Source organism: Astyanax mexicanus, chromosome 4, assembly GCF_023375975.1.
Source record: "Astyanax mexicanus isolate ESR-SI-001 chromosome 4, AstMex3_surface, whole genome shotgun sequence".
In the NCBI taxonomy this organism is placed as follows: Eukaryota; Metazoa; Chordata; class Actinopteri; order Characiformes; family Acestrorhamphidae; genus Astyanax; species Astyanax mexicanus.
In genome coordinates, this window is record NC_064411.1 from 53548188 (window position 1) to 53565839 (window position 17652).

At 38.0% G+C, this 17652-nt stretch overlaps 1 protein-coding gene across 15 annotated transcripts in view; it reads right to left on the bottom strand.

Moving 5' to 3' along the window:
• Positions 1-17652, bottom strand: part of dlg1b (discs large MAGUK scaffold protein 1b) — a 174334-nt gene that overhangs the window by 155631 nt on the left and 1051 nt on the right. For all 15 annotated transcript variants that reach the window (XM_049476567.1, XM_049476566.1, XM_049476554.1 and 12 more), the window contains exon 2: positions 11977-12108. In XM_049476567.1, the coding sequence (XP_049332524.1) occupies positions 11977-12108 (132 nt within the window). The remainder of the gene's footprint in view (positions 1-11976; positions 12109-17652) is intronic.

Consider the following 17652-nt stretch of genomic DNA (forward strand, 5'->3'; position numbering starts at 1 on the left):
ATCCAGTGAAAGTAGCACTGCTTCCTTCGACTGCTCTATTTAACAGCCATCAAATTTTAACCCTTTACTGTCTCAGGTGTATATACTGGAGCAGTATTAGCATTAGCCACTAGCCGTGCTAACCTGTAGTGTGAAAAATACGGTAAAAAGCATCGACTTTCAGCAAAAGCACTGGCCAACACTGGTTCAACCTCACTCACAAGATAGCACCCCACACACTCTCCCCCTTTAAACTTATTTAACAGGAACTAGAATTGTGTCCCATGACTTTTGGTATATCCCATGGAAGCGAAAGAACACTACACTGAACTGTGGTATGTGTATCTAGAATTTTCTTCACTCGCCTCACTCCAACTTCTAGAATTCACATTGCTTTGATATGAGCATGCTGGACAATGTTCAACCTCACTCACAAGATAACACCTCAAAATGTATACCGCTGTAGGGCTTCCCAAGCTGTCGGTTAGGTGTGCTGCCCAAGGGTTCCACAGTGGCTGCTTATTGGATGAGGGTATTAGCTTATTTCTTTTTTTTAATTCTGCCTGCAGAATTAGCAGAACTGTTGAGTTAGCGCGGTCTTATTGAGTCGGGCTAGCAGTATTAGCATCCTGCTAGCTAGCATTGGGCTAGCGGAATTAGCAGCACTGTTGACCAGGCTTGTTAAATCGGAAGTGGGAATTGAGTGGGAATAGCAGCATTAGCAAAACGCAGCGTCAGGCTAGCGGAATTAGCAGCGCTGTTGACCGGGCTTGTTGAATCGGAATAGCAGCATTAGCAAAACGCTAGTTAGCATTGGGCTAGCTGAATTAGCAGCGCTGTTGAGTTAGCATGATCTTATTGAGTCGGGCTAGCAGCATTAGCAACGCACTAGCTAGAAATTCTCTTGACCAGGCTTGTTGAATCGGAATAGCAGCATTAGCAAAACGCAAGTTAGCATCGGGCAAGTGGAATTAGCAGCGCTGTTGACCAGGCTTGATGTGTCAGGCTAGCAGCATTAGCAACGCACTAGCTAGCGTCTGGCTAGCATTATTAGCAGCTCTGTTGAGTTAACGTGGTCTTATTGAGTTGGGCTAGCAGCATTAGCATCCCCAGCACTAGCATTGGGCTAGTGGAATTAGCAGCACTGTTGACCAGGCTTGTTGAATCGGAATAGCAAAATTAGCATCCCGCTAGCTAGTGGAATTAGCAGCGCTGTTGAGTTAGCGCGGTCTTATTGAGTCGGGCTAGCAGCATTAGAATCCCATCTAGCTAGCATTAGGCTAGCGGAATTAGCAGCGCTGTTGACCAGGCTTGTTGAGTCGGAATAGCAGCATTAGCAACGCACTAGCTAGCGTCAGGTTAGCAGAATTAGCATTGCTGTTGACCGGGCCTATTGAACCCACAACCCTGAGCTTGGTGGCCACACACACAACAATAGCGTAGGCTAGGAGTGGGCGATATGGCTCTAGAATAATATCACAATATTTCAGGGTATTTTCACGATAACGATACGAACTTTTGGCGATATGACTATTTATAATTTTATGATATGGCTAACTGAGATATTTAAAAAAATAATTTTATCAGATTTGTAACAGAAGTCAATGATCCAGAATGTCAAGATACTTATAAACATGACACTACAAATATCTGCATATATCCAGGATTAAAGTAAAATAAATGATACTGGACAGATATAATCTCTAGTCTCTAGTAGATATATAATGGGAAATGAGAACAGTGTGAATTTTCTATTGATAAAAACAGCAAAAAGTAGTACCCTGATGTGATAATTAGGGGTGGGTGATATGGCGATACGATATTTCAGGGTATAATATCGTTCACGATTTTAAAAAATATATATTTTGGCGATATTATCACATACGATACAATACGGCACATCCCTAGCATAGGCCACAAATCTTCAACTTTTACCACGTTTTATCAAGAATGATGTAGAAAAATGAGCTTAAGATTGGGTGTGTTTGGGGGGCATTTATGCCATAAAGAACTGTGATGTTTTGTGCAGCATTCCACGCAGGCATGCACGCCCGCTCGTGCCACATCCGCAGAGCGCCGCAAATGAAAAACTGGACTTGAACCACAGTTTCCAATTTGACTCTTCCTCAGATATGTATTCCGAGGGACAAACAAAATGTAATCCGTCTGTTGACATGATTACCCCGGGCCTAATCCCGGAGCCCGGTGATTTACTGCAGTCAGTCTGGGCGGGCAGCAGCGGAGTGCCAGCCGGCAGCAGCAGAGTGGCAGCCGGCGGTACTGCGTGTGGCTGCTCGGCACGCCCGGCGCTGATTAGAGAGGCTGAGGAAGCCTCTCAGGACTCCTCTGAAGAAGAAGAAGAAGAGGAAGAGGAGTTATCCTGAGCAGGGCTCCTCACGGCCGCGGTATGTGGGTCACCACATTCACAAAGTTCACCTATAATAGGTGCTGCTCTTCCTGCAGGGCTCTGAATGGAGGGGGAAGTAAAAAAGCAGCTCAGCTCTGACGCAGCTGTTTAGATTTTACAGGTTTTGGTGAGTAATGAAGACGAGGAGCAAGAGTAACTTCATATCACACATAAAACAGGCCTGAATCTTTATAAAATTACTTATTCTGCAGTTCTGTTACTGACAGAAATTTACTCACAGCAATACTGATAATAGAAAAATTTATCATACAATTATAGTGGGCAGAATCATCACAATTATCAGTATTATCATTATCATACTTCAGCACAGTGCAATTTTACTCATAAATTACCCTCAGCAGTGCAATTTCTTCAATTTTAGTTCAATTTTATTGTACATTTACTTCAGCACAGTGTAACCTTAGTAGTGCATTTTTTATTGTACATTTACTTCTGCAGAGTATAATGTTACGTGTAAATTAAACTGAGCAGTGCAATATTTTTCATACATTTACCTCAGTGCAGTGTAATTTTACTCGTAAATTAACCTCAGCAGTGCCATTTTTACTGTTTAGTTTTTACAGTTTTTGGTGAGTAATGAGGACGAGGAGCGAAAGTAACTTCATATCATACAAAAAACAGGCCTGAATCTTTATAAAATTACTTATTCTGCAGTTCTGTAACTGACAGAAATTTACTCACAGCAATACTGGCAGTAGAGATGTGAGAGTATGAAAATTTGATTATATAAATATAGTGGGCAGAATTATCAAAGTTATCAGTATTATCATTATCATACTTCAGCACAGTGCAATTTTACTCATAAATTACCCTCAGCAGTGCCATTTTTTCAATTTTAGTTAAATTGTTCGTACATTTACTACAGCGCAGTGTAATTTTACTTGTAAACTAACCTTAGTAGTGCAATTTTTATTGTACATATACCTCTGCAGAGTATAATGTTACACGTAAATTAACCTGAGCAGTCAAATTATTAACGAACATTTACCTCAGCACAGTGTAATTTTACTGGTAAATTTACCTTAGAAGTGCAATATTTTTCATACATTTACCTCAGCAGAGTGTACATTTACTCCTCAACATTTACCTCCATGCAGAATATTTTTTCTCTGAAATTAAAGCAGTTTAACTTTTATTATACAGTTACCTCAGCACAGTGCAATTTTACAATTAAATGAACCTCAGCAGTGCAATTTTACTCTTACATTTACCTCAGCGCAGTGTAATTCTCCTCCTCAATTTACTTATTAACCTTAGCAGAGTTCAGTTTTATCGTACATTTACCTCCATGCAGAATAGTTTTTCTCGGAAATTAAACTCAGCAGTTTAAAATCAACTTTTATTGTACATTCACCTCAGCACAGTGCAATTTTACAATTAAATGAACCTCAGCAGTGCAATTTTACTCATACATTTACATCAGCGCAGTGCAATTTTACTCTTAATTTAACAGTAGTGCACTTTAACTTGTAAATTAACCTCAGCAGTGTATTTTCTCGTAAATATTTTCCCTCAGCACAGTGCAATTTTACTGCGTAAATAAACCTCAGCAGTGCAATATGTATCATACATTTACCTCAGCACAGTGCAATTTTACAAGTAAATGAACCTCAGCAGAGCAATTTTACTCGTACATTTACGTCAGCGCAGTGCAATTTTACTCTTAATTTAACAGTAGTGCAATTTTGCTTGTAAATTAACCTCAGCAGTGTATTTTTTCTCGTAAATATTTTCCCTCAGCGCAGTGCAATTTTGCTCATAAATAAACCTCAGCTGTGCAAGTCTGCTAGTAAATTAACTACAGCGCAGTGCAATTTTACTCGTACATTAACCTCAGCAGTGCAAGAATCTAATTAGGTTCCTCCAGAATCTAAATCAGTTACTCCAACAAAAGCAGGATAAACTCTTAAATATTCTTGATATCACAAGAAACAATGAATGAGCGGGAGTCCCAATAATTTTGCCCATATTGTACACAACTGAGACTCCATGCCTGTGTGTGTGTAAGTGTGTGCGTGTGTGTGTTATACATGCATGATGTATAAACTCATCTGCTGAGGTCAAGCACTCGCCAATTCATCACAGCAGCTTATAGTAAGACAGCATGCTGGTAGAACCAGAGCTCTGCTGAAGCTCAGACGCGGACACACACACACACACACATACACACAAAACACACACACACACTTTTCTCTTTGCCAATCTGAACTGTCTCCGCAAACCAAATATTTATAACTCGCAGTCCAGCATCTTGTGGCTAAAGCTTTTGGTCCAAGAAGCTTCATCAGGTCACTTCTGGACACTCCATCACCTTCACCACTAACAGAGTCACAAACACTCGGTTCACTTCAGCTCAATTTTAACCATCATTAAATCAGTTTTGAAAATAATCTGGGATGCACAGAAATAAAACATTCAGTATGCCACTGAAACATCTGTCCATATAGCGAAGCAGTGTAATTTTTACTATAAATTAGACTCAGCTATGCCCTTTTATTCATACGTTTACCTCAACAGTGCAATTTGTATTATAGATTTACTTTAGCATAGCTATTTTATTCATATATTTACCTCAGCATAGCCATTGTAGTCTTAAATGCACCGGAGCAGTCCAATTTCATCAACAGATTTACCTCAGCAGTGCAATTTGTATCATACACTTACCCCAGAAGCTATTCTAAATAATACATTTACCTTAGCAGTGCAGTTTTACTAATACATTAACATAATCAGTGCAATTTATCAAAAATGTACCTTGGCAGTGCAATTTTTCTTATAAATTTACACCAGAGCAATTTTACTTATATGCGTACATTTGCATTTTATTCATGAGATTACCTCAGCAGTGCCATTTTATTCAAATGTTTACCCTAGAAGCCATTTTATACAATACATGTACCATAGCAGTGCAATTTTACTCATAAATTAACCTCAGCAGTGCTACTTTATTTATAAGTTCACGTCAGCATGTGTTTGGATCTGTTTAGTGGTGTATGGAGTGCTGGTGTTTGCTCTGTAGTTATTGTTTAAGATTAGCTTTGTGTTTAGTTCAGTTTAATTTTAATAAACACTGGGACAGCTTGCCAGCTAACGCTAGCCAGTAAGCATAAGAAGCTAACGCATTGGAAGCTCAGCTCTGTGGAGCCACTTTATACTCCTGAGTCGAATCTACGCCGTAGCCTAGTCGTCGCTGCGTAGCCTACACCCTACCCTACGCCGTAGCTCGACGCGCACCTCTCTGGAAATATAACCAGCCGTCGTGCAATGCGGACAGCTGTGATTGGTCCGCCGGGCCTCACCCTCACCCTAAATCCATTAGTAATCAATGCCTTAATTTAAAGCCTTAGTGTTTTATATTATATGTACTATTAACAGTACAGTAAGTCACAAACTTACGTAAAAGCCTAGTGATGTAAGAAAATATATATAAATAAATAATAATAATAAAAATACCGTGATATATACCATGAAAAATACAGTGATATGCATTTTTGGTCATACCGCCCAGCACTACGTCAGCGGTTCCAGAACGAGCCACATGCTGCTAGATAGTGAGAAGTCTGTCTGTCCGAGACGAACAGCAGGGCAATTTTACTCGTACATTAACCTCAGCAGTGCAATTTTACTTGTAAATTAACCTAAGCAGCGCAATTTTATTCATGAATTAACCTCAGCAGTCCCATTTTTATTGCACATTTATTTCAGCACAGTGCAATTTTACTCATGTATTAACCTCAGCAGTGCAATTTTACTTGTAAATTAACCTTAGCAGTGCAATTTTATTCGTAAATTCACCTCAGCAGTGCAATTTCACTTGTATATTTACCTCAGCTGTGCAATATTTTTGTGCATTTACATCTGCACAGTGTAATGTTACCAGTAAGTTAACCTCAGCAGTGCAATTTTACTCTTAGATTTACCTCAGCCCAGTGAGATTTTACTCTATTTTACTTTAACCTCAGCAGTCCTATTTTAATTGCACATTTATTTCAGCACAGTGCAATTTTACTCATGTATTAACCTCAGCAGTGCAATTTTACTTGTAAATTAACCTTAGCAGTTCTTTTTTTGTACATTTAACTCTGCGCAGTGTAATTTTACCTGTAAATTAACCTCAGCTTTGCATTTTTTTTATCATATATTTTCCCTTAGCGCAGTGCAATTTTATTTGTAAATAAACCCCAGCAGTGCAAGTTTGCTAGTAAATTAACCTAACCCCCCAGCACTACGTCAGCGGTTCCAGATTGAGCTTGCTAGTGCTGCTAGATAGTGAGAAGTCTGTCTGTCCAATACGAGCAGCACAATTGGACACTGGTTAAGAAAGGAATCCAGCAGTAAAACGTAAATCAGAGGCTCCACACCCTAAAGCATGTGACTCTGAGAAGCAGCATCATTCTTCTGGACAAACAATCAAACAAACATCCGAAACACTCCTCTACACCCGTCACACTCACAACCAACAAGCCAGGAATGTTCTAGAGCTGCACTATAAAACATACGGGTCACACTCAGACTGCGTTTAGTATGTTCAGGATGAACATACTAACAGAAATGCTCCAAAATTGTGTAAAAGTTGACATTTTGGCAGCAAAGAGGCATCAGAAGCAAAATTGTAAAGAACTTCACCAATCTGTGAAAACCTGCATAAAAAAATTGTGGACAAAATCCGGATGGGATTAGTTTCTCAGGGGGTTCTGGGGTAATTGTCTCTTTTATGGGGGGTCCTCTGTAATTTTATTCCTGTCCAGAACGACCACGTACGTGTTTTTCTCAGACGCCCCCTCAGAAAATTACAGGTTGAATTATTATCTACTGTTTTTCACTGAACTTCGTGTAATTTTAGTCCTGTCCGGACGCACATCTCTGAGTTGCGTCTCCTCGCGTTTAATAAAATAGCTATTTGTCCACTGCCGCGCACCGTATTTACACTTTGAGCTCGCGTTTCCATGGGGATGAAACACATTAAAAAAAACAAAACAGCGAGTGGAAATGGAGGAGCTACTGAACACGATGTCATGTGACCAAAAAAAACTCACTGGTCCTCCTGTTTTTTCAATCGCAGTCCGAATGCAGGAGTTTTTAATCACTGAGTAGAATGGTAAAATATTTTTCACAGATGTCCCCCATTAGAAACTAATCCCATCCAGATATGAATAAGTATAAAATTGCGTAGTGTTTGGATATCCCATCATCTTCAGCCCATAATATAATTAAAACGTTCGAATGGACAGTATTCTCGTGGATGCTGGTGATCTTCGGGCCCTCAGGTGGCTCTGCATTAAAAAAAGGCTGTACTGGAAATCACAGCATGAGTTCAAACTGAAAAACAAAGCACAAAAGACTAAAATCTCTCTCTAAACTTGTCTATTCTGCAGCTCTAAACTCTCCAAACAGAGATATTTCTGTAGAAATGATGGAGTTGTGGTCGAGACAGGAAGCTCCACACCTTCAGGGTCTGACAGAGTCGTGCTGGCACCGTGCCAGCCGGACCGCTGGGAAAGTCAAACAGGCCGAGTCTGTTATCAGCTGTCTGAGAGCAGAAACTCTACTCCAGTTCCTCAGAATAAACCCGAGTTACACCCACACCGACCAACCGGCCTCGACACGCCCCACCACCAGAGAACAGATCAATCATACACAATCAGCTTTAAATCAGCCATATCCTACTTTTTCCCATTAAAACAGAGCAGATAATGTACGGAAATTAGTGTTTGGTTGATTTGGGTTTGTTTGTTGCATCAATCCTTCATGGAAATAATTCTTATACCATAGAAAAGCCTGTTAATTTCTCTTTTAAACTGACTTTTAAACTTTTGTAAAGAACATGCATTTTCTGGGATTAGCAAAGCAATCCAGACTGTTCTTATATCTTTAGGCAGTTTAGAGAGAAAATCTTCATCATCACTGTCGGTAACAGTAACAAAGGAAATAATAATAATTCATTACTGTACTTAAATACCTAATAACTTTTTTGCTATAATTTGGCTGCATTTAAAATTTCAACACCTAAAAACTTTCAACATCTCAGGATCAGTCATCTCTCCCGGCTAATGAGACCACTGTGCAAAATATAGGGGGAAAAAAGCGCTCGTGTGATTGGCTTTAGTCAAAAATGACTGACATATCCTCTGCCCTTTGCTTACGCCCACTGGCTCCCCAGGATTGTGACCTCTGGTGTTTCAACAAAGCAAATGCATAACATTTCAGAAACAAAAAATGGAAAAATACGTTTCCATGATGCACATCGTCAAATGGCTTTGTTGTCACCCTACTGTTGAAACTTGCTACAAGGATCGTCATCATGCCTTGTGTTTAACTGATCTGGACAGGGCCCATGCGGTTGACCAACTTCAAGCTGGTGTTCCTTAAAACGGTTCCTCAAGTTGTGGCATTATTTGGAGTGAGCCCTGGTACCAGTATCTCCAAACTGAAGGACAAGTTCCACACTCACAAGATAACAAGTTAAACTCCGGTGTTTTAAATCACTTCCATTACCACAGGAGTCACTCACTAAAGACCTCCAAACTACAAGTGGCTTCAGATTAGATCAAGAACAGTAGAGTACAGTAGAGAGATTCGTGGAATTGAGAGTTTTTTATGGCCGAGCAGCTCAAATCCATCCAAACCTCACATCACCAAACGCAGCAAGGCAAGCTTTTAAAACAGCTGATACTTTTAAAGGCAATATAAAGGGGTTTATACACTTTTTAACCAATACATTTCCATGTTTGTTTCATGACTTTTCCATGCCTTTAAGGCAAATTTTCATGACCACAATATTACAAATTTTAAAACATCAGAGCAGAAATGGACAAAAAAAAACAAAAATCATCTAAAACTATAATTAAAATTGATAATAGTTGGTCTAAAATGAATCTGCTTAAAACGTTTAACAATAAAATGTGTGTCAGATCCTGAGAGCTCCATTGTTTCAGGCTAAATTACTGGATTAACTCTGAGCTTTTTAATCGATAAACTGAAACACAAAGATTTGTAGAGCAAATTTCCATGACTTTCCCAAAACTTTCTGGGTATTTTTATTTATCCAAAACTTATCCATGCCTGGAAATTGCTATTTTCAAATTCCATGACCTTTTCAGACTTGTTTATGACCGTACGAACCCTAAATATAACGTAGATACATATATTTAAACTTGGAACATTTGACCTGATGAACTCTACACTAGGATTATGTCACCTAGGCGTCAGTGACCCTCCACCACTTTAGAAAAGGTGGCAGTGGTAATGACACCACAGCGTGGCTGAGGTCACACTGAGGGTCTATAGGACGTTTATAACCAGCAGCTCAGTGTGAAACCCAGGCAGGAGGAGTGTATCGATGTGGAGCAGAGGAACAGTTTTCAATAAAACAATCTTCAGATTAGTGATGCACCCAAATTACACTTTTATACATAATGAAACACTGCGCCAAAACTCCACGCTGTCGGAATCTAAATGCATAATCAAAAACGACATTGTTTAGTCTTAATATATGACATTACACTTTATATTTGTTGTAATTTTTTATCTGTATCATTATATCTTATCCAAAATTTCCCTCTGGGATCAAGTAAGTAAGTAAGTAAACACGTGAGTAAGCAAGTATGTAAGTAAGTACCTACCCAAGTAAAAAAGTAAGTACGTAAGTAAGTAAAAAAAAGTATGTGCGTAAGTAAGTAAAAAAGTACGTACCTAAGTAAGTAAAAAAGTACCTACATAAGTAAGTAAAAAGTATACATGTAAGTAAGTAAAAAAGTAAATAAGTACATAAGTAAGTAAAAAAGTATGTCCGTAAGTAAGTAAAAAGTATGTACGTACGTAAGTAAAAAAGTACCTACATAAGTAAGTAAAAAGTATGTACGTAAGTAAAAAAGTAAGTAAGTACGTACATAAATACATACGTAAGTAAAAAAGTAAGTATGTTAGTAAGTAAAAAAATAAATACTAAGTAAGTAAAAAAGTAAGTACGTAAATAAGTAAGTACGTACATAAGTAAAACAGTAAGTACTTAAATAAGTATGTAAGTACATACGTAAGTAAAAAAGTAAATACTGAGTAAGTAAAAAAAAGTAAGTACATAAATAAGTACATACCCAAGTAAAAAAGTAAGCACATATGTAAGTAAAAAGTATGTACTTAAGTAAGTAAAAAAGTACCTACGTAAGTAAGTAAAAAGTGTGTACTTAAGTAAAAAAGTAAGTACATACATAAGTAAAACAGTAAGTACGTAAATAAGTACAAAAGTACATACGTAAGTAAAAAAGTAAATACTGAGTAAGTAAAAAAGTAAGTACATACCCAAGTAAAAAAGTAAGTACGTAAGTAAGTAAAAAAGTAAGTACATAAGTAAAAAAGTATGTAAGTAAAAAAGTACCTACGTAAGTAAGTAAAAAATATGTACTTAAGTAAGTAAAAAAGTAAGTAAGTACGTAAATAAGTAAAACAGTAAGTACATAAACAAGTACATAAGTACATACGTAGGTAAAATAGTAAATACTGAGTAAGTAAAAAAGTAAGTACATAAGTAAGTACATAAGTATGTAAGTAAAAAAGTACATACTAAGTAAAAAAGTAAATAAGTACGTAAGTAAATAAAAAAGTAACTAAGTACATAAATAACTTATAACTTATTTTAAAGCTAAAGCTCTTGTTGTTGAATGCAACCAAACCCTCAATAAAATGTCCTCAAAATATTTTTAACACCCTGATTTAAGAAGAAACAATGAACGAATAGGTGTTTGAAAACACTGGCTCATTCAATGGTTTTATTTTAAGAAATATAAGGAATCATGTAGTAACTTAAATTAACTTAACTTAAATGTTCTTAAATTCGAACATTACTCAAATATTCACTATTCACTGTATACCTGTATCTCTACCTCTTCACCACTTTACTTTAACTGATGCTCTCAAACTGGAGTAAACTGGAGTAAAATGAATGATACTGGGCAGATATAATCTTTGTTTGGAAGGTATATGACGTAAAATGACAAGTGTGAATTTTCCTTTGATATAAAGTCATGTTTATTGTCATTCGCCTTACGAGACATCTCGTCCTGCATGTCCTGTTCTGTGACAACTGTACATGTGCACATTGCAAAGGTGATTCTGAAACAACGTACTGTAAAGTGCTAGTGTGTGTGTCTATGGGCTATAGTATAAAACATGTTATAAAAAAAATCACTTTCACATAAAGCGGATAGATCCCTCCCTCAGACAAAGTCTGCTGGCTAATCCTGCTGTGTACTGTCTGACGGTCTCAACCAACAGATCGAAATGACCAAAATTGCGTTTCTTCAACTGATGTAGTGGGTGGGGCTCTGGCTGGTGGGGGTTGATGGATGGATGGATGGATGGATGGATGGATGGATGGATGGATGGATGGATGGATGGATGGATGGATGGATGGATGGATGGATGGATGGATGGATGGATGGATGGATGTTTTTCGGTGTTTATAGTGTATATCGAGGCCCAAAAGTATAAAAAAAAATGGGTTTTGCATAATAATATGCCCCCATTAAGAATCACTGTAAAGCAGAAGAGAAGACACTGCAGTAGTTAGTTACCTATGAGCGCCTGGAACAGGTTACTCTGGAAGATGTCGATGACTCTCTGGATGGAGCTCCTCAGCTGTCGGTCCTCAGCGTGAGTGAGCTTCGTCCTGTACTCCTCCAACAGCAGCAGAGCCCGCTGTGCATCTATACATACAAACACACACACACACACCATATTTAATATTACACACTATATTTAATATTACACATGGACGTACAGTACCAGCCAAAAGTGTGGACACACCTCTTTTCCCTCATTCAATGTGTTTTCATTCTGTTTTATGATTTTTTTTTCCCATCATAAATTTAATACTGAAGACTATATTAAAGGAGAACTCCGGTGTTAAAAGTACTTGAGGTGTACTGAAACATAAATACGAGTACTAACCATTGTTTCATATCCGATCTCTGTTTGCACACAGCATTCCAGAATACAGATGTTTTTTTTTTGTTTGTTTGAAATGAGAAGGTGTGTCCAAACTTGTGACTGGTACTGTATATGAGGCAAACCATTCATTAGGTATCACTGCTACCAACAATCAAGTAACCGAGTAATAGTTGTTATTAGGGCTGGGCGATATGGCTCTAAAAAAATATCACGATATTATATACTATATTATATATTATATACTTGGCGATATAGGAAAACTAAAATAATTAATTAATTTCAGGAATATAGTATAATAGTATAACAGTATAATCATAATGTGGGAAAATAAATAATACAGCATAAAATAATATAATGCAGCAAATAATATTGCAGAATATTTAGTGCATGCATATAAACTGCAAACTAGAACAGTTATACAATAAATACACCTAAAGCTTCACAGTAAATAATAGACTACTTTTAAGACAGAACAGCCCTATTATCACGATATGGATTTTTAATATCATGATATTTCTGTGTCACGATATATTGTATACAATATAATATTGCCCACCCCTAGTTGTTATGCCTTAATGTCTTTTTTGTGGGTTTTTTTAACGGGGAAAAAATTACATTTGAAAGCACAAATAAATAAATTATTAATCACTGTATTTTTGGAACTATAAGGTGCATCGGATTATTAGGCACATTAAGCGACACTATTAAGGATGCCTACTTTGAAGGGAACAGGGGTGTCGCCATGTTTTCCCTTCTAATGGGATAACTGAGGTAAAAGTCTATGTCAGGGGTGTCCAAACTTCGGCCCTTCGGTTCCTTTTTTGGAGCGGCCCGCGAGGTATTTTAGAAATAGAATGAAAGTTGGTCCGCTGTTAAGCAGGTTTTTATAATGTGAGATTCAAAGTTTGAACGCTAGGTGTCAGAAACAGACCAAAGAGTCTAAAAGCGGAGAGAGTGTGCATTTCTTGCGCAGAAAAACTGGCCAAAGAGTCTAAAAGCGGAGAGGGTGCGCATTTCTAGCGCAGAAAAACGGGCCAAAGAGTCTAAAAGCGGAAAGGGTGCGCATTTCTAGCGCAGAAAAACGGGCCAAAGAGTCTAAAAGCGGAGAGGGTGCGCATTTCTAGTGCAGAAAAACAGATCAAAGAGTCTAAAAGCGGAGAGACTGCGCATTTCTAGCGCAGAAAATCGGAGCAAAAGAGTCTAAAAGTTGCCGTAATTAAGGAGTTTAATATTAAGAGAAATCATGAAATTAAACATCAATTTGAAAAATCTTAGTTTACACAACACTGTCAAAGATAAAGATAGTAAGTCAAGTAAAATGGTGTTTACATAAAAAATAATCAGGAAAAAAGTATTATTTAAAGTAGGATATTTAATTATTTGTTTTATTACAGAGTCTGTGGCCCGTGACTTCAAATATATTTCTCCTTCTGGCCCCCAACAAAAAAAGTTTGGACACCCCTGTTCTATGTAAACTGGACTGTAATTCTCAAAAAAAAAAAAAAAGTCAACAAAAAGTCACAGATTTCTCTCCTGAACACTGTTTATTTGGGTAAGAAACGTGCTTCCGTTTATTTACAGTAAGCTTAGATTTCCAATAGGGTGATTTTTTTTTAGTAAAGCTTCTCCAGCACTAAGGCTGGGTGCAGCAGCATTAGCATTATCCACTAACCGCAGCACTAGCAAGATGTAAAAGCTGTCTGATAGCACTAGACTGAGGAACCCTGAGTGTTCTGGTAACTCAGGGCGCTATCAGCTAGCGGTTCGTCGCACAGAGCTTGTTTTAACACAACACACAGACTACAGTCCAATATACTCTCCTCTAAACACAAGAGCGAAAGAGCTAGCGCTGTGGTTAGCGGCTAATGCTAATGCTGCTGCACCCAGCCTTAGTGCTGGAGAAACGTCAATGGAAACTCACCCTTAGACTAAATAAACGGAAGCTCTTTACTCACCCTCTTTACTGGATGTTAATCTGTGTAGATTAACACCCGGCACTCGTTTAACTTTGAATTAAAATATTTTTTTTTTAAGATTTACAGTTTTGTTTATTTAAATGCTTCCCCATTATAAGGTAAAAATGGCAACACTCTTGCTCAACTCGATGTTGGCATCCTAACTAGCGCTTTATAATCCAGTATGCCTTTTATTAAAGAAAATGGATAAAAAAAATGGATAAAAAAAATATATGTTTATTGATGGTCTGCCTTAAAGTCCGTAAAATACAGTAAATAATAAATGATTTTTGCTTAGTGCTGGAGAAACTTTACTTGAAAATTACAATTATATTGCTGTACAGCAAAGTGGCTTTACTGCTCTTTAATACCTGACTGGTAGAATTCATAAACAAGGTGCACTGTCCATTTTTTGGGAAAATTAAAGGATTTTAAGCGCACAATATAGTCAGAAAAATACAGTATGCCCCCCCACCATACCTGTCAAGTCTCCCGTTTTGGCCGGGAAACTACCGGATTTTACTCCTCTTTCCCGCCGTCCTCCCGTTTTAGTATTTTCCCGTAAATTTCCCGTATTATATTAAAATAAAAAGATATAGAGACAGGGCACTGACCGCTCTGTGTCTCCTAACCAATCGTGGAGCCGGATCAAAGAGAAAGTCCCGCCTTTCAGGAGAAACAGCCAATCAGCTTGCAAAGGGGGGTCAGTGTGGGGAAGCCCCTCGTCGCTGAGTTCAGGCAGCTAGTCGGAGCTGCTGATGTTAAAACAGATCTGGATATTCAGCGATTTTTCTAAAAGAAAGGTAACGGTAGGCTAATCATGTAAACTGTGATGAGATTTGTCTGATAGCTGCTTAAAAATACCTGTCTTAAAATGGAAGGGATACTGAACCTTCGTTGGGCTGGTGGGACGACTTTAAGCGGACAGAGGAAAATATCCCTTATTTTTAAATCTAAAAATTGACAGGTATGCCCCCCACACGACACAGAAACCATCTCCCAATCCCTGCTCCTGGGGCATTGCAGGGTGCCAGGCTGCTGCTGAATGTTTTACAGGCTATAGGGTTGCAGCGTGAGAGTCTGGCAGCAGGGTGTGTACCAGCCTGAGATAACCCCAACACCCTATACCACACACACACATATATATACACACACACACACACACACACTTTCACTTTACAGGGCTGTACTAGTCCTGTACTGACTACATCCTCACTCAGGAGGACTGTCACAATTATCATACTAGTGATTTATTGTGCAATATACGGAAAAACATATATATTTTAGCTGAACTCGATATTGACCAGAGGTTTAAAAAAGGCGGGTCATTTTATTTTTACATTATTTAAGACACTTAAAGTTTTGTATATTCCAATTACAAAGTATTTTTGTAAAGAAGAAAAAAGTAACTTAAAAAAAAGTGGCAAAATTAATAATATTCAAAAACATTTTATTATATCCCTATTGCTAGGGATTTGTCAGCAACATAAATTAATCAAGAAAATCCATACTAATCGCATGATCATGCTATTAAATATCATTATATCAGTTGCATATATATATATATGTGTGTGGTAGTGTGTGTGTGTGTGTGTGTGTGTGTGTGTGTGTGAGGTAGTGAGGGAGGGTATGTGCAGGATTGGGAAAGACAGGCTAATGCAATTATGCAATAGAACAAAAGTCCACGTCTACAAGTATACAATTATACAAGTTTACAAATACACATAACCAAGTCTACAAGCATCCAGCTCCACAAGTGTAGAGGTTTACAAGTATACAATTACACAATTCCAATGTTTACAAGTCCACAAATTCAACTCTACAAGAATACATGCCCGCAAGTCCAAGTCTACAAGTACACAGGTCCAGAATCATGCATAACAGTCTACACGTCTTCAAGTCCACAAGCATATAAGTATAAAGATCTACAAGCACACAGGTCTCTAAGCACACAGGTCTCTAAGTACACAGTTCTGCAAGTACACAGTTCTACATGAAAACAGGTCTACAAGTACGCAATACACAAGTCCAAGTCCACAAATAAACTTTACCAAGTCCACAAGTACACATTTCCACAACTATACAGGTCTACAATTACACATATCCACAACTATACAGGTCAAGTATACTGCACACAAGTCCAAGTCCACAAATACACACTACCAATTTTATCAGTATACAGGTCTACAAGTATGCAAGTCCATGTCCACAAATACACATTACCAAGTCCACCAATATACAGGTCTACAAGTACACAGTTCTACAACACACAAGTCAAGTCCAAGTCCACAAACACACACCACAAAACCCCACCAGTATAGATGTCTACAAGTATACAAGCATACAAACCCAGATCCACAATCCAGATGTATACAGATTTACAACATACAAGTCCAAGTCCACCAATACACATTACCAAGTCCACCAATAAACAGGTCTACAAGTAAAGCTACAGGTCTACAATACACAGGTCTAAGAGTACACAGGTCTACAAGCAATACAAGTCTACAATACACAACTCCAAGTCCACAAATACATTTTACTAAGTCCACAAGTACACAGGTCAACAAATATACAGGTCTACAAGTATACAAGCCCACAATCTAGAAGTATACAGGTTTACAATACACAAGTCCAAGTCCACAAATACACATTACCAAGTCCACAAATATACAGGTCTACAAGTATAGCTACAGGTCTAAAAACATACAGGTCTAAAGGTACACAAGTCTACAAGTATACAGGTCTACAATCCACAACTCCAAGTCCACCAATACATTTTACCAAATCCACAAGTCCAGAGGTCTAGAAGTATACAGGTCTACAAGCATACACGTCTACAAGTATATTATACACAAGTCCACAAGTCCACAAGTCCAAGTCCACGAATACACATTACCAAGTCCACCAATATACAGGTCAACAAGTATAGCTACAGGTCTAAAAATATACAGGTCTAAAATACACAGGTCAAAAATACACAGGTCTAAAGGTACACAAGTCTACAAGCACACAGGTCTACAATACACAACTCCAAGTCCACCAATACATTTTACCAAGTCCACAAGTCCACAGGTCTACAAGTATACAGGTCTACAAGCATACAGGTCTACAAGTATACTATACACAAGTCCACAAGTACACAGGTCAACAAATATACAGGTCAACAAGCATACAGGTCAACAAGTATAAAAGCATACAAGTCCACAAGCATACAGGTCTACAAGTATACTATACACAAGTCCACAAGTACACAGGTCAACAAATATACAGGTCAACAAGCATACAGGTCAACAAGTATAAAAGCATACAAGTCCACAATCCAGAAGTACACAGTTTACAATG